This window comes from Staurois parvus, unplaced genomic scaffold (genome assembly GCF_062004578.1).
Source record: "Staurois parvus isolate SC_StPar_1 unplaced genomic scaffold, SC_StPar_1.0 ptg001083l, whole genome shotgun sequence".
Taxonomy (NCBI): Eukaryota; Metazoa; Chordata; class Amphibia; order Anura; family Ranidae; genus Staurois; species Staurois parvus.
Genome location: NW_028318879.1, coordinates 740750 through 768032, shown reverse-complemented (window position 1 = coordinate 768032; position 27283 = coordinate 740750). Strand labels below are relative to the sequence as shown.

General features: G+C 40.1%; 1 protein-coding gene across 3 annotated transcripts in view; it reads right to left on the bottom strand.

Annotated features, from left to right (window-relative positions):
• PALLD (palladin, cytoskeletal associated protein) overlaps positions 1-27283 on the bottom strand; it is a 440752-nt gene that overhangs the window by 36659 nt on the left and 376810 nt on the right. For all 3 annotated transcript variants that reach the window (XM_089658595.1, XM_089658596.1, XM_089658597.1), the window contains 2 exons: positions 25871-26086; positions 3477-3626 (listed from right to left, as the gene is read on the bottom strand). In XM_089658595.1, coding sequence (XP_089514721.1) covers positions 3477-3626; positions 25871-26086 — 366 coding nt within the window. The remainder of the gene's footprint in view (positions 1-3476; positions 3627-25870; positions 26087-27283) is intronic.

The following is a 27283-nucleotide window of genomic DNA, read 5'->3' as shown; positions in this document are numbered from 1 at the left end:
CTGTACATAATGAGACGATATAAACATTTTTAAGATGATACATCTGGGACAAGAGAACAGCAAATATGTCATAGTGGCTCCAAACAGTTGATACATAGCTGTATACACTAAATGCGTGCTATACAATTTTCCATGACTGAAGTTTAGTCTAGCAGATGATGTATGATAGGGAAGGGACATAAAGTATCTGATGTGTAAGCATGTCACAATCTACAACTGTTTACTTGTCAGTGTGACAACAGAGGAAGAAAAATAAACTAACTACAAAAAACAGCAGAGTGTTTCGTGCGGAATGACAATTATTAATGTGACATAGAATAATACAGATGACTGAGGCCAGTGGCAGGATTGCTTCTTAAAGTCTGTTGATATATGCACATTCATGTGACCAGCTTAAAGTGCAAGTTAATTTATATACTAAGGTGCCATAAACACCACTCTTTCACCTCATCACCACAATCAAATGCATAATAATCAGATATGAAATCATTATAAACATATAGACTATTAAATCATATTATTCTGGAGGAAAAGAAGTTTAATCTACAAACACGGAAAGGTTTCTTCACAGTGAGAGCTGTGAAAATGTGGAATAGACTCCCTCAAGACTTGATTCTGGCCAGCTCAGTGGATTCCTTTAAAAAAGGCCTGGATTATTTCTTAGATACACAGAATATAACTGGATACTAACATTTATAGGTAAAGTTGATCCAGGGAATATCCAATTGCCTCTCGGGGGATCAGGAAGTAATTTTTTTCCCTGCAGGAGCAAATTAGATCATGCTTTGCTGTGTTTTTTTTACCTTCCCCTGGATCAACTGAGTATAGGATTATAACTTTTTTTTTTTTTTAAATGATTGAACTGGATGGACTTTTGTCTTTTTTCACCCAGACTAACTATGTAACTATGTAATTATTTATGCAACAGTGACATCATTTGCTCTTCCTGAATTGGCTACACACAAAATACCTGCATTCTCTGGGTATAGGTGGTACATACACATGACGCATGCTACTATTTAAAAGTCATTACAGCTTTTGTGACACACTTCTGAGGTGTAATCATTCACTCATCCAGGATGTCGCAATCTTTAAATTACTGTGTCGACAGGCTTCTTTTTTTTTGGACCTGGACTGCTTTTTTCCTCATACAAGTCAATGGGAATGTAGATGCAGTCTAAAGCAGGTTAATGCAATCTATAAGTGTAATTGAAGGTCAAAAAGAGATCAATTGCAGCTCATATACAACGGTCTATGATTGCTCTTAGAAGCATCTAAAACTGATGTCCAATGGAAGTGGAAGGCACCCATCAACAGAAACCCGTAGTGATATTACACTTTTCCAGAACCAAGCCCCTAGCCTCATTTTATCTACCTTGGTAACATGTAGAGTATATATGAAGTGTTCATATTATATGAAAAATGAACTGAACTGCTCAGGGGAGGTGCTTATTAAAAGCTTTATAAAGTACACATACAAATTGTGAAGATAAAACAACAAAGGTGGTTGCCTGCCCCAACCTCCTCTTTTACTAAGTAACTCTTCCTACAAAACAGCAGATGCACTTCAAATGGTCAAGAGGGGGCTTGCTCCAAATATCAGCCTGAGTCTCATCCTTTTTAAACAAAGTTTGAAAGTGAATAACTGAAACACAAAGATTAATCTGAAGAAATATAATATAGCAATAGGAAAGATTTACTCTCTTGGTAACTGGGGAGCCAGAGGAGATCATAATAGTTGAAGAAACTTATGGGATAGCACAAGCTGACCCCACTTGAATCCTTAAACTACGAAGTGGGAAAGGAACCGAGCTCCCTCCTGACAGCCAGGAACTTGTAACCTAGCAGCGCCAGAAACACAACACAGCGCTCATGTTTGGATTATTGTACACAGCAATGACAAGAGTTTATTTGCTTAGAATATAATCCTTTTTGTGTTTTATCTTGGCGCACAGCTCAGCTTAAACTGACACAAAATTCACTTTAGCGATGTGCAACAGAATACTTCCATGCCTGTCTTGTAAGCCACACAGGAATCATTAATACAGTTTTTTTCTTACAGTAGTGCATGTCTGGGATCTTCAGTGAATGCAGTTTAGTGGTTTGAGATTGAGAGTTTTTTTTTTAATTTAGGAATATTAGAATAATTTGGAGCAGAAAAACAATGTTAATAATTAGTAATTATTCCAATATTTTCTTAAAAATAAGATTTGAAAGAAGTGCAAGTAAATCCCAACTTTTGCAAGTAAATCCCATGTAATTTACTAGACTATGACCTGTTGATTAAAAATTGAATTATGCACGCTAATTTCTTTTATCAAGAAGTAAGAAGATGTTTTCAGAAAAGTAGAGTATAAAATCTTCTGATCTAAAACAGATTGTGGCAATTATTATACAGTATATAGGCAAGCTACAAAAGCCACAGCTATAACCAAGACAGTGCCATGTCCACACCCCTTTTCCGGTTTGTCAACTAATTGTAGAGAGCAACCAATCAGCTCCAGGGCTGCAACCACTCTAAGTCACTCATACTCATTGCAGGAGTCGATGGAAACAGTGGAGAATTCCTTTAAAGCAGAGTTAAAGCAGAGTTCCACCTAAGAAAAAATATATAAAAGTCAGTAGCTACAAAAACTGTAGCTGCTGAATTTTACAATACAGACACTTACCTGTCCCTTGGTCCAGCGGTGTCACCACCGCTGGTTTCACCGGCCGTCATCTCTCCCTGGCTCCGGCATCTTCAGGGTGGGCACACGGCTGTGACAGCTTGCAGTCTCACAGCCGGGTGCCCACTGCACATGCGCGAGAAGAACTGTGCTTTGTGAATGGCTCTGTAGTCTTCTGGGACCTGTCACATATCCCAGAAGACTACGGGAAGGGAGGGGGGGAGGACATGTACCTGTCAAACAATTCTCTCCAGCGCTGCCAGTGCTCCCGCTGCTCATGGGCACTTCTGTCTTCACCCAGTCTTCCGTCTGGGTTTGGAATGTTAGGCAACTTTATTGGCTGGGCTGCAGTGACTTCAGTCTCATGCAAGCAGGATGGCACAGAGCCGTGCTGTAAATGTACATTGATCTATGCATGCGGGGCTCAGTGTACATTAACTCTGATAGGCAGGAAGGAACACTTATGACAGAAGAGACCAAGAGGGTCTTTACAGTCATAACAAATCTACCTACCTGTCAGCATTTTTTCAGGCTCAATTTCACTTTAAGAAAGCAAATTAGTATTCACAACAAAGAACTTTTTTTTTATAATACAGAAACTACTTTTTCTGAAGTATATAGAAGGATTTTGAAAAATCAACAATGTTCGTAATGGAAATGTTAGGAAGAAATCTGAGCTAATGGTTAGTGATTATGTGTTCTACTCATATTAATGCAAATGAGCATTTCTGTGGTTGATCTGGCATTAAATAGCGATGACTTCATGTCTGATTGTGAAAGCAAACATGTCATGAGTTAATGTTATATTACCTGTGGGTTGGCAGCCATGATAGTATAGTTCCCATCATCATCCAAGGAAGAAGCAGAGGTGTGGAGGGAACAGGTCCCATCAGGTTCTCTCTGGATTCTGTAGTGTTCGCTTCTTTTGGAGATTTGTTTCCCATCTTTGAACCAATATATCTGTAGGTCCAGATGAAATAAAACATAAAAGAACAGCTTGTCACTGTTGGGTAAAACAGTATATTTAAACAAGATATCAGTGCCAGCAGATTAAGGCATACTCAGGCATAACAGCTGAAACTCAAGGCAGCTGAACACTTACTCTGCTTCAGTTTAACATATCAAACAAATGAACAAGCTGATCCAAAAGCTATTTTTAAACAACTAGAAAAATGGACTTAAGCATTGCCAAGAATGCTAATCTCCAAAAGGTTACAAGGCGTCCTATGTCTATGAGCATCTCATGCATTCCACACAAATGGCACAAATGGCATGAAATCAAACTCAGAATCTTCTAGAAAATTCTGTTATATCTCCACCATGGCTGTTCTTTAAGAACTCCAACATGAACATAATAAAAAAATTTTAGTATATTGGACTAATTCATTAGCGTACTGCAAATATTGCATATCAAACAGCTAGGCAAGCAATATAATATTCAACATACACAGCAGTTTCATGTGTTGTGGATGGATGATGCAAAGCACCACCAGCAAAATGTTATCACTGAGACGCTGTTGTGGCAAAGCCTTAGAATAAGTTGGGCCTTTATGGTTACACCCCAGTGAGAGAACTGTTCTCCTTCTTGTAGTATTCAAGTATGCAAAAAGGCAATTTTGTTTTACCTGTCTGTTAGTTCTTTACGTATTTTGAAATTACGCTGAAGCTTATATAAAAGAGGACACAGACTAGATTAAAAACTACTCCTTAAATTAACCAATCCAAAAATGTCAACCCCTGCAAGAAAAAATACAGAGCAGAGTCATAATTTCCAATTCATGTAAGTTAGGAGGAAACAGGGCTTGTTCTTATATTAGGTACAAAAGGTTCCATCTCGCTGGCGGAATGTTCTATGTTCTACTACTGTAGCTTTACAAAGGCAATGAATCATGCAACTGGCCAGAGATGAAAGTACAACAAATCCCAATGACTAGCATTAAGTGTACCTAGCTGGCTTGGGGCTACATAAGCACACTGATTTCTCTTTTTGTCTCCAGCAGCAAAGAACATCCTAATGAACTATTCCAGGTTTTGCAATAGAAAAAAACATTTTAACATTAACTGTTTAGAATGTAGGAAAAGGTTTGCTCACGTTGTTCAAAGATAGTAACTGACTTGTATCTGTATCATGCCAAGCATATATCCCTAAACAATGACCATGATGATGGCACACCAGCGATTTGTAGCTGCCTAGACAAGCACTGTAGTAAGCAAGATACTACAAACACCATAACAAAAGCAGAGAGATTTTTAGCCCTCACAGATTCCTGCTCCTAAATTTCTAGTGCAATATGGCCCTTAGGTAGCATTTAGAGTTCAAAATAGCTGCAGCCAGCTTTATTATGTTTGTATCCAGCTTCCCAAAACATCAGTGTTGTACTCACAGGACACCCCTCATAATCTCTTCACAGGCATATGAGCCTGGAAACCCCAGAAGTCCACTGTCAAATTATAATGACACAGCAGGGAGGATTTCTCTTTTCACCTCGATTGTGTGAATGTGGGAATCCATTCTTTTTTTTTTTTTTTTTTTTACAGTTGGCCCGCTGACTGAACAAAAAAAAATAATGGGCAGCTTTAGACTGGCCTTGGAAAGGACAATCCTATGTTTTTGCTTTTCCTCCAGGTCCAAATTCCAGTTTTAAAGAAAACCAATTAGTATCAACTAGTGCTGCAACTAACAATTATTTCCATAATCGATTAGTTTGCTGATTATTGTTTTAAATAATCTGATAAAAACCTTGACAAAAGTTTGGTGTTTAATTTAATTAATATGTAAATTAAAAAAAAAAAAGACAATGTATTCTTGAATATCTCTATGCAGTGGTAAATATAAATAACCAGCTCTATGGTTAGGGAACAAAATATCTAATCCACTCTGAGAATAAGACAGAAAAGATATATATACTATTAGAGGTTGAATCTGGTACATATCATCAGACTCAAAGATCAACATTTTTATTGAAAATAAAAAAAATTAAAAAAGACCCAAAACACTCTTTTTGCAGATTTTCTGACAAGATTGTAATATAATAGTATGCATGGCAGACTCTATTACGGTAATTTTTGACCACAGTGACAGGAAAATTCAAAGGAGCAGAATCAAAAACTATTCTCAATCAAATTTTCAGACAGCGTATGTCTGAACCTTAAAATTGAACCTTAAAAGCAAGTGATATTTTCGAGCGACATTCGTCCATTCATAGAATGTACAAAAAAATTTTTGTACAAATATATTACAATATTTCATTGTAATGCCTTGTACAGGCATACCTCGTTTTATGAATTTAATACGTTCTGTGGGAGTTTTTGTATAGCGAAAAATTCGTAAACCGAAACGCCATTTTCCATAGGAATGCATTGAAAACCAATTAATCTGTTCTGGAGGTCAGAAAAAAGTAAACGCTACTAAAATACCGCATGAGTTATTTTAAAGCGGAGCTCCACCAAAAAGGGAAGTTCCATTTTAAGCCTTTGTCCCCCGATCCCCATTAAGGATTGGTACCTTTGGGCAGTGGGTACCTGAATTTGACAGGTACCCACTCCCACTTCCTCGGCGATCGGAAGTGGAAGTTGTCCTCCCCCCCCCTCCCTCCCCGTAGTCTTCTGGGACATGTGACAGGTCCCAGAAGACGACAGAGCCATTCACAAAGCGCAGCGCATGTGCAGTGGGCACCCGGCTGTGAGACCGCAAGCTGTCACAGCCGTGTGCCCACCCTGAAGATGACAACCCCCCCCCCCCCCTCCTGAACCATACCAGCCACATGCCCTTAACATCAACAAGGGCCTCTTCCCCACAACCCTGGCCAGTGGTTGTGGGGGTCTGCGGGCAGGGAGCTTATTGGAATCTGGAAGCCCCCTTTAAGAAGGGGGCCCCCAGATCCTGCCCCCCATGTGAATGAGTTATGGGTGCATGGTCCTGCTACTCATTCACAAAAAAACAAAAAGTGTAGTGTGAAAAAAGACAGGACACGGTATTTGACAAAGAAAAAACTAAAAGAATGTCCCCCGCAGTAGATCCAACATCAATCACAATGTCTACCACCGGGGAAAGTGACAGCTAATTCTGTGAGCTATAGTGAAGAAAAACAAAGCCGGCAATTCCATTTAAAAATCGGCACTGACATACACTTCGTATTGCGCAAATTGTTTTTCAAAAAATTGGAAAACTCAAGCATTATTTTCAATGGATTTTCATTCGTAAACCGGAAATTACGTTAACCGAGGCGTTCGTAAACCGAGTTACACCTGTATTACAGTCTATCAGCCTCCAGCTTCTCTGGGTTCAGATGCTGATCTTCTCTGCACAGAGCCCTTAAAGTGACTGGAAAATTTGGACTTTTCTTTTCTTACACAAAAATCTGTCATATTTACCTGCTCTGTGCAATGAATTTGCACAGAGCAGACCTGATTCTCCTTTTCTGGGGTCCCCCAACGCTGGCTCCTCCTGCCTCCAGAGTGCCCCTATAGCAAGCCGCAAAAGTATAGTGTAAAGTGTAGAGCACGGTAGAAAAACATCTTCTGCCTTTAGAAGCATTTACTTCCATCTCCTGCCCAGGACCTCACACATTCACATCCACAAATGCTAAGGCACTTACTGACATGTATGCATGGACTCCGGACCGTCTTTAATATTGATTGGGCCCTGGGCAAACATTTTCTTGACACCCCCCCCCACACACACACATACTCTCTCTCTGAGACATACAAAAAAACAGCAGGCAGCAATTGCAATTGGTTTCTAGAGGTTACAGCCTATCATTACCACTCACTGACTGTTTACAAGAGGTTACAACACATAATTTCTGCTTGTTGATTGGTTGCTAGAGGTTACTGTACATTGTTACTGCTCACTGATTGGTTGCTATAGATTACTGCTTATCATTACCGATCACCGATTGGTTACTAGAAGTCACAGAGCATCATTACTGCTTACAGATTGGTTGCTAGAGGTTACTGCACATCATCACTGCTAACTGATTGGTTGCTAGAGGTTACTGCACATCATTACAGCTAATTGATTGGTTGATAGAGACTACAGCAGATCACTACTGTTCACTGACTGATTGCTAGAGGTTACAGCACACTATTAACACTCATTAAGCAGTGGAGCAATCCCAAATAATTGAGCAAGGTGGCACAATAATACACATACTACAAGAGATGGTCAGAAACTGTAGACATACTACAGGAGATGATTTGAGACTGCAGACATACTAAAGAAGATGGCCAGAGACTGCAGATGATGGATGCATTACAGGAGATGATCAGTGACTGTGGATGTACTAAAGGAGATGACCAGAGCCTGCGGATTTACTACAGGAGATAACTAGAGACTGCAGATGTACTACAGTAGATGACAAGAGATTGCAGGTGTACTACAGAAGATGATCAGAGACTGCAGATATAATACTACAGGAGATGACCAGAGACTGTGGATGTACTACAGGAGATGACCAGAGACTGTGGATGTACTACAGGAGATGACCAGAGACTGTGGATGTACTACAGGGGATGACCAGAGATTGCAGGCATACTACAGAAGCTGTCCAGACACTATGAATGTACTACAGGAGATGGCCAGAGACTGCGGATGTACTACAGCAGATGACCAGAGACTGTGGATGTACTACAGGGGATGACCAGAGACTGCGGATGTACTACAGGAGATAAAGAGACTGCAGACATAGTACAGGAATGAACAGAAACTGTGGATGTACTAAAGGAAATATCCAGAGACTGCGGATGTACTACAGGAAATGACCAGAGACTGTGGATGTACTACAGGAAATGACCAGAGACTGCGGATGTACTACAGGAGATGACCAGAGACTGTGGATGTACTACAGGGGATGACCAGAGACTGTGGATGTACTACAGGGGATGACCAGAGATTGCAGGCATACTACAGAAGCTGTCCAGACACTATGAATGTACTACAGGAGATGGCCAGAGACTGCGGATGTACTACAGCAGATGACCAGAGACTGTGGATGTACTACAGGGGATGACCAGAGACTGCGGATGTACTACAGGAGATAAAGAGACTGCAGACATAGTACAGGAATGAACAGAAACTGTGGATGTACTAAAGGAAATATCCAGAGACTGCGGATGTACTACAGGAAATGACCAGAGACTGTGGATGTACTACAGGAAATGACCAGAGACTGTGGATGTACTACAGGAAATGACCAGAGACTGCGGATTTACTACAGGAGATGACCAGAGACTGTGGATGTACTACAGGAGATAAACAGACTGCAGACATAGTACAGGAATGAACAGAAAGTGTGGATGTACTACAGGAGATGACCAGAGAGTGTGGACGTACTACAGGAGATGACCAGAGATTGCAGGCGTACTACAGAAGATGACCAGACACTATGAATGTACTACAGGAGATGGCCAGAGACTACAGATGTACTACAGGGGATGTCCAGAGATTGCGGATGTACTACAGGGGATGACCAGAGACTGCGCATGTACTACAGGGGATGACCAGAGACTGCGCATGTACTACAGGGGATGACCAGAGACTGCGGATGTACTACAGGAGATAAACAGAGACTGCGGACATAGTACAGGAATGAACAGAAACTGTGGATGTACTACAGGAAATGACCAGAGACTGCGGATGTACTGCAGGAGATGACCAGAGACTGCAGACGTATTACAGGGGATGAACAGAGACCTGTCAGCAATGCACAGATTTACAGTTTGTGAAAAACAGCTCCGGATTTTATATAACAGTCCACAGGCAGTCTATGGAGGGGGAGAACATACCTGGCCAGCCATGCTCAGCATCCTCTCTGATTTCCAAGGGCGGGGCTCCCACTCGCATCACAGCTATTACTACAGCAGTTCCCTCCCGAGCATGCAGGCTGCATGGGGTGGGGTCAGTGGAGCATTTCGGACCTGGCCCCGCCCCCTCCCTGCTGGCTGTGGAATACAGCGATGACTCCAGTGTACCCCGTGTGCTCTGCAGTGCAATCATCGGGACCCCAATTCATCGGCAGCACGGGCTTAAGGGGCATCTGCTTTGGGCCCCACAACAAAGACTGGGCCCAGGGCAGCAGCCATGTTTGCCCCGCATTGAAGATGGCCCTGAATGGTGTACTGAGCTGTATGTGCACTGCACAGTGTATACTGACATGTATGAATGGTGTACTGGGTTGTATTAGTGCTGCACTGTATTTTCTTATATGCAATCAAATAATGTATGCGGGCCAACTAATCGATTATGAAAATAGTTGACAATGATTTTCATAATCGATTGTAATGGATGATGTTGATTCGTTGTTTCAGCCCTAGTATCAACAAACATACTGAAGAAATCTGTAATATTCCACATATATCCCTCTGTTTCTTGCACAACATGTGAAATATGGGTACTGATCATCAAATAGAGAAATTATCCTGGTTCCCTCAAACAATGTGAACACAAACACAGGCACTGATACATTTATAAGCCTTGCATGGTGTTTGGTGACTGTATTTGCAATTTATGTGTATGTCTGTCACCTTACAAATTGTGTGAGTGGATCAACAATTATATATTTTATACATATCCAATGATTTAAGAGAAATAATAATATTTTAAAGCTTTCGAATATACATATTTATACATTTTTGGCATTTTTATAATAAGTGCTTTTAAAAATACAGTTTACTATTTGTATGTCCAATAGCTGGACTACTTTGAAGGACCTGATCATTGGATTACTGCACATGGTAAACATACACACTGGTCCACTGTGAGGCTTTTCTATCTAGAGCTATTTAATGGAGTTCAGTGAGCCTAAGACAGATGATGTCACTCATCCCTCACTGTTGTTTTAACAAAGAAACCCTAGGCAATAATCCAAAGAGATTTAGTGAGAAGGACTGTGGAAACACAAATAGCAACAAAGGAACCACTGCTAGGCCTACATGATTTTGTCAAGTCTCCAAAAACAACTGTTACAACAACTTTGATGGGAAAAAGTATACATTTGGTCTTTGAGGACACAGCATAATACTTCTAATAATTTTAGTATATTTACTGTAAGTTACTCTAAAGGCATATTTAATGTTGGATGTACAAAACTTTTTTAGCATTTCTGTTGTCTAAATAATAAATAAATTCCCTATCCAATAGTTTCTGCGAAAAGATCAGTGAGGCTTAATTTTCAGGGTAATTTGTACTGTTTCTCCAAGACCAAGGCCAGCAGTAAGTGCACCAACATGGAAGGGAACACTGCTTCGTGAACACTGGGGCTCTTCGCAGGAGAAAAGCAGCTGCAAAAACACTTCTAAGCTGCATTTTATCAAATGTGTTTATGCACATCAAGGGCTAGGGCATTTATTCTTTTCATTGGTCAGAATATTAATTTATTCTGGCTATTGAAGTGAAAAATATGCTCAAGCGCTAAAAGCGCTTAGCATTAACGCACATATAAATGCATTTACACACGTTTAAGCATGTCAGGCATTTTTTCTGCCAAAAATCTCCTCTCTTGAACACACAAGTGAAGGGTTTTTTCTGCCTATAAACTCCTATAAACGCCTATTGTTTGCATGGACACATGTGTTAACATGGAGGGGAGTAGAGAGGCAGAGAAAAAAAAGCTTGAATGCCTGTAAGCATTTCAACTTGCAGCATTTTTTAACTCCACAGTGCATGAGGCCTTAAAGTGTGTGTAAATCCTAACAACTAACTTCACATTTGCTCTATTTTGGTTTGTTACATATACCAATGAAAGTAACTTGTTATATTCCATAAGTGCAAAGAAATGCCTGTTGATCCTGCCAGAACTCTTGTAAGCTGATCAATTCTCATGCTCTTTGCTTCTGCTGACATTGTTCACAGCTCTCTTTGGACTACAGAACACCTTTCCCCTGTGCTATGCAGATGAGGAGAGAGGGAGATGTTCAGTAGCCCCAAAAACTTCCTGTCCTAGGGTGATAATGCTGGTTTTCCATAGATATAGTACAGTGAATGAATGTTGTCACCCTGGGACAGAACGTGTGTTACTGGCAGAATCACCTAAATAAAGGAACCAAGCCTGATAAAGATAATATATTCCACTTGCATCTTCAAACAGTGTTTTTAGGAACCATCTCACTTTACAGGATCTATGATTTGGAGATCCCTACAGGAGTATTTAGCTTCCCTTCCATAGTGAGAGCACCAAAACACCAGCTTCAGAAATCTATCACACTATTAAACATACAGTATGTCCTCCCTTCAAATGTTTAGAGGTACTATTTCATCTGTTCATAATTTAGTCTTGGAGAGACAAGCCCCAAACTCCCTTTTGTATGTTGAAAAATGAGATGGGAACCTAAGAGGTAGCTTTGATCATGAAGACTGCAAACAAATCTGGCACACCGCAGCCTATTGCTCAATAAACACGTCTGTTCTCGAATCCAAATATAAATTGTTTATGAGGTGGTACATGTTCCCTCAACACTTAGCAGAGTTTCTAACCACCTCTTTAAGTATGTCTTTCAGGTGATGTCAGAACCCAGGTAGGCTTTGGTAGGACTTTCCTAAAAGTATTGGGCTAGTTTGCACCAACTTGTATATACTATTTTTGGGAAGGAAATAAATAATTCACTAGGTGAATCGCTGCTGAACTGCAAACCAGCCAACTGTATGAATTCACAATTCTACCATTCTACTTTTCTATTTTCTATTCACAGTGGCCGAACAAGTACTACCAAAAGCATGGTGGTCCTCTAATCTCACAATTGGAAAAATAGTTTTTTTTTTTACATATGAAAAAATGGCTGTGGTGCTCGAAGTCTTCATAGAAAATTTTGAGCAAGTATGGACCCCTCGGTCCCTGTTAACACATTTAGCCCTTACTCTGATACATATTGAGATACAAGGTGGTATGGTCCCATTCCCCAGGCCCGTCCTAACCCTCCTCTGTATGCCTTTTCTGACCCTTCCTATTTGTTCCCCTCCCCCTGTTCCTTTTTTCGGGTCTCTACCTTTTCTCTAAAACTCTCTTGCTTTCTAAAATCACCAGACACAATTCATTTACCTATGGGCCTCAAGTTAGTGGCCTGTAATTGTATCTTCAGCACTAGAGCACATTTTCCTAGCACCAGAGTAATCAAGTGTCTCTGCTCAGGCACAAACCTGACCACACTCAGGCGCAAACCTATGCTTAAAAGACTGAAAAAAAAAGCTTGAGGCTTTGCATCTCTTCTATAATGGAGATGATCTATTTGTTTTTATATGTTCAATACTTGATTTTATTAATGTGTAAGTTTGCAAGCTTATTTAGATATGCCATAGGCAAACTACGGCCCGGCGGACCTTTTAATCCGGCCCGCAGAGCGTGATAAAAAAAAAAAAAACAGCCAGGGCAGGCAAACATTGGCTGTCAGGATGTGTGTAGGCGGGGCAGCGTGACGAACGTGAGGGGAGCTAGGCTACTCTCACAGTCCGCCCTGAAGACCGGAACGGCGCGGGAACACGGCGAGAGGAACGCGCGGAGCAAAGGTAAGTAAATTGACACAGGGGGGACTTGGCTTACTACTTGGGGGGGAATAGTACTATGGGGGATGAAATACTATATGAGGGATGAATTAATATGGGGGATGAATTACTATAGGGGGGATGAATTACTATGGGGGATGAATTACTATATGGGGGATTAATTACTATGCTTACTATGAGGGAATATTACTATACTTACTATGGATGGCATGGTAGTGGCTGGGCCGGCCAGCAGCTAGTGGGGGGCATAAAAGTTTTGTAAAATAACTCTTTTTATGCTTTTCTACCTTAAATTAATCTAAACATTTAATGTTACAAATTTTAATTTAATTTATATTAATTCACACATACACATCATTCATCTACTCTTGGTCCGGCCCCCGGGTCCAATATATGAACCCATTGCAGCCCTCAAGTCAAAAAGTTTGCCCACCCCTGCCATAGGATCATTGAGCTGTGACATTGTTACCACACTGATGACTGCCCTATCATGTCTAGGACTAATATCAGAAATGGTGTTGACATACAATGCTCATCAAAGTCATAATATATGTCCAGAAACCTAAAAACAACAAAGCTTTTATTAGGCTCATGATGTAAATGAAAGAGAGATGTTAAATTATTGGGACTCCTGTATTATCAACACAGGTTACAGCTACAGGCTGATGAAAAATGGGGACAAGGTACTTTCATTGCAGCTAAAAAGAACAAAAACATGAATATAATTGTTCATAAATAATTTTCTAATTTTATCTTACAATGTAATCAGTAGCAGTAAAGCAGAGGCTAACAGTACATACTTTTGGGCACACAGGCACTTTCGTCAGATGTCAGCAATGACATCCTGCCAGACTGGATATGTACATACAAATGTTTCAGAGATGAGTCAAGATCCTGCAGTTTAAACATTACGCACTCTACAGTACAGCCAGACTGATCGAACAGCCATTGCAGCCAATATGGAAGAAAAATATAGTGGAAATATTTTAAAAATATTCTTCCAAAATATATTGACATATTTGAAATGATACCATTTTGGCCATATTCAATATATTTCAATAAATATATATACTGCATGCTGAAATGTGTTTTTATTACAAAATATATGAAAAATAAATTTCAAATATACTGTATGTCTTTAAAAATACAAATCTAAAAAAATTTTTTTAAATATATTCTTCAGATTTTTTTTAAGATATAAAAAAGTCATTTTAACATATATTTTTATATATATTTGTAAATGCATTCCAAAAATGTAAATTTGTATCTTTAAAGACGCACAGTACTGTATATTTGAAATGTATTTTAAAAAATATTTTTCATATATTTTGTAATAAAAACACATTTCAACATGCAGTGTATGTATATGTATATATATATATATATATATATATATATATAGAATATGACCAAAATTGTAGCATTTCAAATACAGTCATGGCCGAAATTGTTGGCACCCTTGATATTTTTCCTGAAAATCAAGTATTTCACACAAAAAAGGTATTGCATTAACACATGTTTTGCTATACACATGTTTATTCCCTTTGTATGTATTGGAACAAATATAAAACAGAGGCAGAAAAGCAAATATGACATAATGTCACACAAAACCCCAAAAATGGGCTGGACAAAAGTATTGGCACCCTTAACTTAATATTTGGTTGCACACCCTTTGGAAAACATAACTGAAATCAGTTGCTTCCTATAACCATCAATAAGCTTCTGACACCTCTCACCCGGAATTTTGGACCACTCTTCCTTTGCAAACAGCTCCAGGTCTCTCTTATTGGAAGGACACCTTTTCCCAACAGCAATTTTAAGATCTCTCCACAGGTGTTCAATGGGATTTAGATCTGGGCTCATTGCTGGCCACTTCAGAACTCTCCAGCGCTTCTTTGCCATCCATTTCTGAGTGCTTTTTGACGTATGTTTGGGGTCATTGTCCTGCTGGAAGACCCAGGATCTTGGACGCAAACCCAGCTTTCTGACACTGGGCCCTACAGTGCGACCCAAAATCCTTTGGTAATCCTCAGATTTCATGATGCCTTGCACACAGTCAAGGCACCCAGTGCCAGAGGCAGCAAAACAACCCCAAAACATCATTGAACCTCCACCATATTTTACCGTAGGTACTGTGTTTTGTTCTTTGTAGGCCTCATTCCGTTTTCGGTAAACAGTAGAATGATGTGCTTTACCGAAAAGCTCTATCTTGGTCTCATCTGTCCACAAGACGTTTTCCCAGAAGGCTTTTGGCTTACTCAAGTACATTTTGGCAAACTGTAGTCTTGCTTTTTTATGTCTCTGTGTCAGCAGTGGGGTCCTCCTGGGTCTCCTGCCATAGCGTTTCATTTCATTTAAATGTCGACGGATAGTTCGCGCTGACACTGATGCTCCCTGAGCCTGCAGGACAGCTTGAATGTCTTTGGAACATGTTTGGGGCTGCTTATCCACCATCCGGACTATTCTGCGTTGCAATCTTTCATCAATTTTCCTCATCCGTCCACGACCAGGGAGATTAGCTACAGTGCCATGGGTTGCAAACTTCTTGATAATGTTGCGCACTGTGGACAAAGGCAAATCTAGTTCTCTGGAGATGGACTTGTAACCTTGAGATTGTTGATATTTTGCCACAATTTTGGTTCTCAGGTCCTCAGACAGTTCTCGTCTCCTCTTTCTGTTGTCCATGCTTAGTGTGGCACAGACAGACACACAATGCAAAGGTTAAGTGAACGTCTCTCCTTTTTATCTGCTTTCAGGTGTGATTTCTATATTGCCCACACCTGTTACTTGCCCCAGGTGAGTTTACAGGAGCATCACATGCTTGTAACATTCTTATTTATCCGCAGTTGTGAAAGGGTGCCAATACTTTTGTCCAGCCCATTTTTGGAGGTTTGTGTGACATTATGTCGAATTTGCTTTCTTTCCTCCCTTTTTTTGTTTTGTCCCAATACACACAAAGGGAATAAACATGTGTATAGCAAAACATGTGTTAATGCAATACGTTTCGTGAGAAATACATGATTTCCTGGAGAAATATCAAGGGTGCCAACAATTTCGGCCATGACTGTATATGTCAATATATTTGGGAAGAATCTTTTTAAAATATATTTCAAATATATTTTTCTTCCATGTGGGAGGGTATTATACACAGAGATGTTCTGCAACCATATTGTATTTCCGAATGCAAAAAGCTATGGGCTAAACACAGTAATCTATAGAACTCATCTGACCTTATGAAACCTACCACTAAATAGCTACTAAGAAGCTGCCATAGTTCCAAGAATTGCTCAGCTGCTTTGGCCACTACGCAGCACCAGCTCTGAACCCCCCTTTAAATAAACTATGTTAAGATACTGTGTACATACTTCTCCAGAGATTCCCTCATCCTCTGGAACTCTCTAAACCCAATTTATCAGACTATCACCGACTTTGCTCATTTTTAGGCGATCTCTGAAAACCTATCTCTTCAGGGAAGCCTATCCTGCCCTCAGGTAATAATGGAATCTTCTACTCTTCCTACCACTCCATCCCCCACAGTTACTACCTTTTTGTACCACTAGCCCCTCCCTCTTAGATTGTAAGCTCCAAGGAGCAGGACCCTCCTAACCCTCTTGTATTGAACTGTATTGTTGCAGTATTGTCTCCTGTTATATTGTAAAGCGCTGAGCAAACTGTTGGCGCTATATAAATCCTGCATAATAATAACATTTGATGTGATATGTTAGTGAGTTAAAAAATCTCTTTGAGCAGATCCTTATCTACTATGTATATGCTTGAATACATAGGATATTATCCTTCAGTTAAATACAACTTAATGACCTAATGGCAAGGTCGTATTTAATGATCCTTCTGCCCTATGTACTCATCAACAAAAGGCATCATTTAAAAAGCTCCACCCTTTCTGCCACATGAATATCTTTTCTGAATAACTTTGAGAACAACTAGGGAGTGCTATTGTTGGCAAGATGATATCTGCTTCCATTTCCACCATTTGATTATACAGTCAGTCTAATAAGAGGTCTAAGAGATTCAAGAGATTGTTGCCTGAATCCTACATCTCCTCTTGACAGCCCTTGCCATTGTTTTGCCTATGCACAAATATCCTGAAATAGCCAATCAAAAAAAAAAGATGAAAAAAGTGCATTATGTAAATGTTGTATCTTTGTTCTGACTGCTCTAACCTCGCTGCCAGTCCTTAGTAGTAATATAAGCCTTTATTATTCTTTAAACTATTTCTGCAGCTATTTTAAACCATGCAAAGGCATGTTCAAAGCCTGCCTGAATGCTTACAGTTTACCCAGGAATGCTTCCCATATTGTCTAATAAACAGGTTGCTAGGATACCATTGCTATGTCTGTTAAGTGTACTGGAGCTTCCAGCACTAATAATTTTCTCTGGGATTGGAAATACCCCTTTGTGATATTTATTGATCTCAAGTTTCTGAAGTTCAATGAGTAAAGAAGAAAGGTCTCATTCAGAGCAAGTGAAAATTCTGTGAACAATAAATAAAGGGTGTATTTTTCTTCCAAGCCACCTACTGAAATCCCTTTCTAAAATGGAACATTAAACATTTATTGAGGAGAACAGCCAATACATCACATCCTTCCAAACACAACAAGACTTGCAAATTAGAAAATGAATCCTATAAAAAAAACAATTAAACTGAAATGTTATTGACAAGTTTAAAATGCTTTTTTAATTATTTCACTATACTGCACAAAGTCGAGTTTATATTCTATCTTGTCAATAATCCAGTAAACACATTTACCATTTAATTGTTCATTAGAGACTTAATTATATTACTTAAAAATGGTGACTCGGTATGTATCCTACAGGAAAACCTCAAATTCTATTTTGAAAGTGACTTAATACATTTACCACAGTTTTCCCTTGACACTAACATAGCTGGTTAAAACTTCTTGTTAATACTAAACAAAACTTCTTATTTTTTTCATGTCAGTTTAAATGTGCCAATGTTTATAGGACTAATTCTAGAATAAAAGAGCACACCTTGTATCTGGAGAAACTCCAAAAACCAAACACATTGGAGCAACCCTTTGCCCTTGGACATCTAATACCAGCTTTTTCCTGATGGGCATCTAAGGCCCAACCCTTTTCCCTTAGATGCCCAAAACAATCCTTTCCCCTTTTGACTCCTAAAAAAATAACTCTATTCTCCTAGAGACCGTAAAACTAAAGATCTTTTGTTAGACATGTAAAAAACAACCCGTTTTCTCTTAGACACCTAAATCCCAACTGCTTTTCATCATACTTGAAAAGACTAGCCCTTTTCCATTAAACACCTAAAAACCTCCCTTCTTCCATCAGACATAGAAAAACAGTTCTTTCCCATAAACACAAAGCCTTACCCTTTTACACTTAAAAACTTGCTCTTTTCCAACAACCCTTTTCTTTTAGACTCCTAAGTTTCACCAGTTATTGGAGTTAGCTACAAAATTACCATCTTCATTAGGTACTCATGTTTTTAATTTCTTCCCTACTGCGCTAAACCCGAAGGATGGCTACAGGACGGTTGTCTAGTTCTGGGATGATGTCACGCACCCGGCGCGGCTAGTGATTGCTGTGTCCAACAGGCACAGCTGATCACATGATACAGTAAACAGCCAATCACAGCGGCCTTTTACCACGTGATCAGCTGTGTCCAATGACACAGCAGATCACCGGGTAAATACAGTTGCCGGTTATCGGCTGTACTTTCCGATAACCGGCAATTGTCAGAGAAGTGATCGGCACTGATCATCAGGGAACTGCCCTGATGATCAGTGTCCAGTAGTGCCACCCACCTGTGCCTATCAGTGCTGCCCACCTGTACCCATCAGTGCCGCCCACATGTGCCCTGCAGTGCCACCCGTGCCCATAAGTGCCACCCACCTGTGCCCAGCCGTGCCATCCATCAGTGCTGCCCAGCAGTGCTGCCAGTCAGTGGCACCCAGCAGTAGTCATCAGTGCTGCCTATCAGTGCAGCATCATCAGTGCCAGCTCATCAATGCCACCCATCAGTGCCACCTGTCAGTCCCCATCAGTGCCAACTATCAGTGCAGCATCATCAGTGCCAGCTCATCAGTGCTGCCTATCAGTGTCGCCTGTCAGTGCCTCCTATCAGTGGCCATCATTGCTGCCTATCAGTGCAGCCTCATGAACGCACATCAGTGAAGGAGAAAAATTACCTGTTTGCAAAATTTTATAATAGAAACAAAAAAAAAAACCTTTTTTTTCAAATCTGTTGCTCTTTTTTGTTTATAGCTCAAAAAAATAAACCCACAGTGGCAATGAAATACCACCAAAAGAAAGCTCTATTTGTGTGATTTCATATGAGTACAGTGTTGCATGACTGCGCAATTGTGTATGTGTAGACAGGTATTGTAGCCAGATAGTAGTAACTTTGTAGCCAGCTACAATTCAGTGATCACCAGACAAAATAGTGACATGTATCACTGCTTCAGAAAATCTGCAGTATATTACCATATCCTTTGGTCCATATTAACCAAAAAGTTAACTTTTTAAAAACTATGTAATGGATAAAGTTGTCACCCACATCATTCATTCAAAACTAGTAATGCACTGATATATTGGTTGAAAATAGGCAGTAACAAAACTTTTTATCATCCACAAACATTTGGCTGGCATCTGTGACAAAGAAAAGTATTTTTTCCACATGCACTGACAGCAAAAAACCTACAAGTACTTTTGTATTCCTTTTCCAAACAGATTACCTAGTTGTCATGTATTGGAGTCCTCTACTGTATGACTCTTGGAAACAATAGAACCAGAAAGTGACATACAAATGGTCTCTTAAGTGACTATTTTATAGAAAACAAGGGAATCCCATGTGTTTACAATTTCCTCCTGAATGATTTCCTGCTGCAGTAATTCATTACAATGGCCTCTTCCCAGGCACGAAATTTGAAACAGAACATCAGAACATAATTCAGTCTGCTTCCACTGTGCCATGCTGATTGTGCACCAACAAAGTGCAGTGAGCTTGTTTGCTGGCATCGGCAAAATGTCAACAGAAATATTTACTCATGTAAATCTTCTTTTTTATTTGTGCTTTTTATTAACAACAATAACCAATAAACCTAATCTGATATTTGAAGCCCTGCCTTTACAGGCAGTCCCCAAGTTACAAACATCGAACTTACATACGACTCGATACTTAAGAACGGAGGCAGAGTGACATTAGACTGGTCCCAGAAGCTGCTGGGCGGCCATCCTGCTGATCACTGCATGCTGTCACCTACTGTCCGGTAGACCTGTCAGTTAACCCTTCCCTATGCTATCCTACATACAAATTAAATTTAAGAACAAACCTACAGAACCTTTCTTGTTCGTAACCCGGGGACTGCCTGTATTGTAGTTTTTTGTTGTTTGTGAAGCACTTCAGCCTGTCCTCTGTCATAAGGGGCCTACTACCCTGCACTGCTCCAATTGGGGCACCTGTGTGCATGCGTTCCTGGGCTTAGGACTACATTCTCATGTGCTAATGCTGCCTGCACCTGTGTGTACACATATCCCATCATCTGAGGACACCACAGCTTCACCTCTGCTTTGTCTCTCTACAGAATGTCATTGGCTGAGGCTGCAGCTAAGGCACCAGAAGCCCTGCCTCTGCTCTTCTTCCCATGTACATGGATTGACAGCAGCTTCGAAAATAAAAACAGCAGCTTTACCTCTGCATTGCCTCCTCTCAAACTCTGGCAGGCAAAATATGGGAGTGCCTGTACATTGTGAGCTCCCCTCTCCCTGTTTCGGGGTGGTGTCTATTAGCTGGCTGTCAGAGAACTTCTCAGGGGTCTAAAAACCTTACGCTATTGTATTAAACCATGCATTGTGAATCTCCCTATGTCATCCTTGTAATTTCGATCTTTTCAGCTCAAATTGCAAGGAGTTCCGCTCCTTGGTGTAATACAGTCCCATGTTTCTGTATATGCATTGCGTGTTGTTTTACCATGCTGTATTTCAAAATTCAATAAAAACCTTTGTAAAATAAAACTATGTAATGTTAGGCAAATTTAAAAAAAAAAAAAAATCATGATTTTAATCTTAGTGTATCTAATTGATCTAAATAATGTAAATTTATATGAGGTAATAATTTATAGAATAGTAATAATGTAATGTAAAATATTACTGTTGATACAGCAGGATTTCTTTTCATTTTTTGTGTTGTAACCAAAAAAAAGGGAAAGTTAATCTCCAAAATGGGTTGAAAGCAAAAAAAACCTGTTGCAGCTTTTTCCTGTAGCATCCTCCTAGATAGGTGCTAGTATAAGCAGATTACAGTTGGTTCCTCTGCTTAAAAGGAGGAGCATGATTATTAATGCCGCTCCAGCCAATCCCAGGGATTGTAGCCCTGAAGGATACTGGAAGAGGGTATTTATTCTCCGGGCATACTGAGCTCTGGGTCTTTCCAGGAGAGGACTGTACCAGCTTGGGAGAAGGCACACCTCCTCCCCCGGGCACCTGCTGCCATGTGGCCTTAGGTGGGCAACCTGAGGGCCTGAAGTAAGAGAGAGAGAGAGAGAGACCCTGGTTCTTCAGAAAGCTGACTGAGGGGAGCTGTCTGCCAAAGATCTGTCTGGTATTACTGGAGGGCATCGCTTGGAAGATTGGAAGGCGGCTACCATTCTGTCCTTGGGCCTTGTGAGTACATACACTATGGGATCTTGGGGACCTGTGTGCTTTGCTACCCCTCTGGTGCTTTAAAGTCAGCGTGGCTCTGAAAAAGGGGATGCCAGCTGGTGTCCTGAAGAGAACTGTCCGTTTAACACTTCCCGGACATTGGAACTTTGCTCAAGGCTACTACTTAAGGTAGATTTGTCCTCATCTGTAATTAGTTCTATTCCTGGAGTATCCAACTAAATTCCCCATCCCTGTCCAAGTTCTCCAATAATAAAACTACAAAAACAATAGCCCCTAGACTGATTGAAGACATTGAGCAAAAGTGTGTGTCTACCTGGCTGTGAAACTACCTTATTCCTGGCTGCGGGGTAAAATTAGCAAAGACCTGGACAATAATTTAGCTGCTCCTATGGGGGGGGGGGGGGGGGGGCGCTACATAGCATTTTGAAAATTAGAAAATCGTTCCACTGTCAGACTGGATGACACATCTGTAGGCTGTATTGCTAGTGTTCTGGGTTAATTTCTCTCCATGGTTATTTTCTGCCTGAAGTCCATCCTTTGCAAGGGTTTCCTAGAGGTGCTTTGGTTTCTTCCCACAGTCCAAAAACATTTTTATACGTTCAATGGTTTCAGTCAAATTTAACTCTACTGTGTGCATGTTTGTATGTGTTTGCTAGAAATATAACCTTCTTTTGGGGGCAATAATTGATGTGAATGATTATTGGTGCTTGGCAAACGAGTACAAAATATGCTGCTATATAAATAAGTAAATGGTGCATCACATCCTATGACACTTTTTTCCTAGAAGGTTTCACGTTATTTAACTTACTCTGCAATCCGTGTGATAGCAAATCCTCAAAGGACATTTAGGCTTTAAACCTTGTAAGTTTTACATCTGGCATACAGACTATACATCAATCTTGCCTATATCAGATATAAGTACATGTTATGAGAGTCTGTTATATGAATATCCTATACATTTTCTCAACCCCTCATTTTCGACACCTTCAAATCACAAACAGACATATACGGCACAATCCTGATAAGATACAGCTGTAGTTGAAGATTGTTCCTAAATTCAAATCTATTCTGCGACACAAATAAAGGGGTTTGTGGGGGGGGGGGGGTGGGGGGACAAATCAAGTGAGACAAAGCAAACTATCAGATTAAAGACTTAAGCCAAACCACACTGTATGCAAAATATATACATAATAACCAATATAATAACCAACCACCATCATACTTTATATAATAGATGCTAAGCCTTGCCCAGTAAAAAATAGGACTATCCAGTTCAACTTGCCAGCCTACCCCAGTCTAATAATGGCTATTGTCGGCAAGGAACATGGATAAGTATAACTTATCAAAAAGGGTGATAAGAAAGCCAGTTCAAACTGCCAGCCAGTTAGCCAACTATCAAAAACCAAATTAACCTGTCTAAGAACATGCGTTTAAAAAACAGGGGTTTAGTTAGCACACATTTGCAAATACATACGTAAGCCACAGAGCCACATCACGGCACTCTGAGTATCTGTGGTCCTAACTCTATAAATCTAGAGAGTCCTCACAATGGAGGCACATGCTTTTAAATGGATAGAAACAAGGGCAGGTGAACCTGAGGGAGCCCACCAGCATGTGCCTCCATTGTGAGGACTCTCTAGATTTATAGAGTTAGGACCACAGGTACTCAGGGTGCCGTGATGTGGCTCTGTGGTTTACGTATGTATTTGCAAATGTGTGCTAACTAAACCCCTGTTTTTAAATGCATGTTCTTAGGTTAATTTGGTTTTTGATAGTTGGCTAACTGGCTGGCAGTTTGAACTGGCTTTCTTATCCCCCTCTTTTGAGAAGTTATACTTATCCATGTTCCTTGCCGACAATAGCCATTATTAGACTGAGGTAGGCTAGCAAGTTGAACTGGACAGTCCTATTTTTTACTTTGTGACGCCTTCCATGTTCACAGTTTAAAAAGCCAGTTATAGACCTGGGTAGGTGACCAGTTTTTTCTTTGTATGTTAATTTTGGAGGTTCAGTGGGTGCATTGGACACCCTGGCTGCCGTTGTGCTACATGCTGGGTGTCAGGTGCGCTCCCATGACCTTAATGAGGGGTGGGCTCCCTCAGGTTCACCTGCCCTTGTTTCTATCCATTTAAATGCATGTGCACCCATTGTGAGGACTCTCTAGATTTATAGAGTTAGGACCACAGACACTCAGGGTGCCGTGATGTGGCTCTGTGGCTTACGTATGTATTTGCAAATGTGTGCTAACTAAACCCCTGTTTTTAAACGCATGTTCTTAGACAGGTTAATTTGGTTTTTGATAGTTGGCTAACTGGCTGTCAGTTTGAACTGGCTTTTTTATCCCCCTCTTTTGATAAGGTATACTTATCCATGTTCCTTGCCGACAATAGCCATTATTAGACTGGGGTAGGCTGGCAAGTTGAACTGGATAGTCCTATTTTTTACTTTGTGACGCCTTCCATGTTCACTGTTTAAAAAGCTAGGAGGAGCCTCTGCACGCCTTGACGTTAAGCCACCGGATCAGGAGGTCCGGTGGCCATCATTTATATTCACTGGTCAGTGTATTAAAAGAGCTCATTTACAATATACCTGTATAGGTACTCCAACCCTGTACGTTTACTGTTTTATCTTAATGATATATACTCAATAAATACTTTTTATAATACTACACTATGAGCATTCTCATCTCTACTACCTGGCACTGAGCCTCCACATCTCAGCCCAGCATTCTAGGAGTCCACCCAGGCAGGACAATTTGGGAAATTGGTCCAGATCAACTTCTCTGGCAGCCGTCACCCTATCCACCACCAGAGGGCACCTTTATCATCAGGCTATACCTTCATGGGACCTCTGGCTTCATGGAATTTCTATGTGCACATTAAATTGCACTTCCGGTGAGTGGGCAATTTTTCTACACCTTCATGTTAGGATGCTGGAATATACCCATTTGGATTGAAGTCGTTTATACTCCATCACTGGAATATACCTTTTTGGATTGATATTATATTACCTTGGACTGTTTAACATCCAGTTTATGGGATTTTTCCATTTCTGTCATATTTCGTCATACTTTAGACAGTGTGTTTTATTTATATAGTGCTGCACACCCTATTTTTATGTCATATTCTTAGAAAGGCTTTGTGGTTCCTTTTTGTGCATTAGCAGCTTTTCATTGGTGCGCTCGCTAAACTCACACATTTATGTTTAAAAAGCCAGTTATAGACCTGGGTATGTGACCAGTTTTTTCTTTGTATGCTAAGCCTTACCCACCTTTAAACTGCTGCACAGCAAAAAAAAAAAAAAACCATCAGAGATGTGCACTCAGTTTTCCGGAGTACTGTTTATAAGCAGCGCTGCAGAGAACGCACACGAGTGTCCAGTGCATCTATGAATGGCTGTGATCAAGCTGTCATCAGAAATCTCAGATCAAAGATAAAATGTACACAGAGTGACTCTGTACCTTGTGATCAATGTGAACCACATTGAGGAAGGGGAGAGCTGAATGTTTTTTAACACAGCCAGAAAGTAGTATAGCAAAAGATTAAAGAAGAAGGTGGGGGTAAAGTTCAACTGACCACTAAAAATTGTGGGAATTGCTGTTTTAGAGTCGAGGTGTTTAAATTTCCGCTGACCACTAATGATTGCGGGGTTGTGTTTTGGAAGGTATAAAGTGCCACTGACCACTGATGATTTTTGTTAAAAGGTTTCTGCAACAGATGAGTAGTTTTTTTTACGTAAGCAGTGGACAAAGATATAGCAAGGTGGCTATGAGGAAACACCTTTATTATTCTTGTCCCTGGTTTTTTAAATGTTCTTCTAAGGCCACTGTGAGCCATGAGAATTATATACTTTTTGCTTAGCAAGCTTCACATGTTATACAAATGTCATGATAAGTCAAGGTATATCTGATGGCCTGAAGATCATAAACCAATTTCAGCTGAAACTGCTTACAAAGTCATTTTGAGTTTTCAGTTTTCATTAATATTTTTGCACAATTTTTATCTTCTCAAATTTTTGTTACTGATATAATTGAAGAACATTTTCATACCTTTGGCTTTGGATTGCCAGTCAGCTTGCATGAAAAAGTTGCTGGCATTCCTTCAAAGATCTTGAAGTGGCGCAGTTTTGTTTCAAATTGAGGAGGGATGCCATCAGATTCATCCCCATGTTCTACATCATCATCCGATTCTTCCACAGGAGAACGTTCTAGGCGATACTCAATTTCACCGATAAGCCTTTGCTCAAAGCTAGACACTTTGTACTCCTATCAGAATAAAATATCAACATGTCAAAATGTCAAAATAAGTAACCTCTCTTTGAAAACACTCAGTCATCCAAATTCTGCAACCACATATTTTCTAATAAACAAATCACTACAGCATTTGTAACATTCCACACTACCAAATATTACAGATTGTTTTATGAGTCATACATCTCATTAAGAAAATTTGAGGTTGCCGCCCCTTGAAGACGTCGGATGACTAAACGCGTAGAGCGGGTCTTAGTGGATGAGATGTCAGGACGCTCCTCGAGACTGTCGGCTGTGTTCGCGGTGAGCGAGGCTCATCCCTGCTTTAGCTTTTTGAGACTGATATTGCTGATGTCGGTTGGACACCTTTCTTGTGAGTGCATATTTAAGGCTACAATAAAAATTCTCTTTGTTTAATATACTGCACCATGATACTCTTCTTTGATTCCCCGAGCATTTCCAAAGTTGTGAAGGCATGATGACCACTTGCAGTTAAGGCTGTTCCATGTGTGCTGATTTGGCTGATTGCAGTCTATTGCTCCTGGATACTCCAACAGATCATCACTCCCAGAGCAATTGCTATTTTTGCTGATTTATAATTTGATCAGCAAATAGCTCTGGTGAGTTTACCCATTTCATTCGGTGGTGGATTTTGCTACACAGTGTTTTTTCTTGTTTAAGAGATTTTTTTAATCACTTATATTGGTGTTTGGACTTCAATATGAATTACGGACATTTATAAATATATTTTTTATTTTATTTATGTATTTATCTGCAGTTTCATTGGATTTGGTATTTAGCGCATTCCTTTATATATTTTTTAACAAATAAATACACCTCACATTTCCTACTTTATCCAAAACAAGTTTTTGCTTTAGATTTTCTTTTAATATAACTTTACGGTATTTCCTTTAGACAGACAGAGCAATCCTTGTACAGCATGAACAAGTGAAGCAACAAACTCTTTCCAGTCGTTCTCAAGTATGCAACCTCCTCCTGTAAGAGGTACACCAGCCACCAACCTTTGATCAGGGAATTTCAGAACACAAGGGGGGGGGGGGGGTATTTGGTAAAGGTAGATCACTTATTCAGTTTGTAAGGAACATTGCCCCAGAGTTTAATGAAAAAGGCAAAGCTCTGCTGAATTCCATCATCCCATCATGTACAACCAAAAATTGTTGTTTTTTCGTTCTTTGAATGTGAGTGGGTATT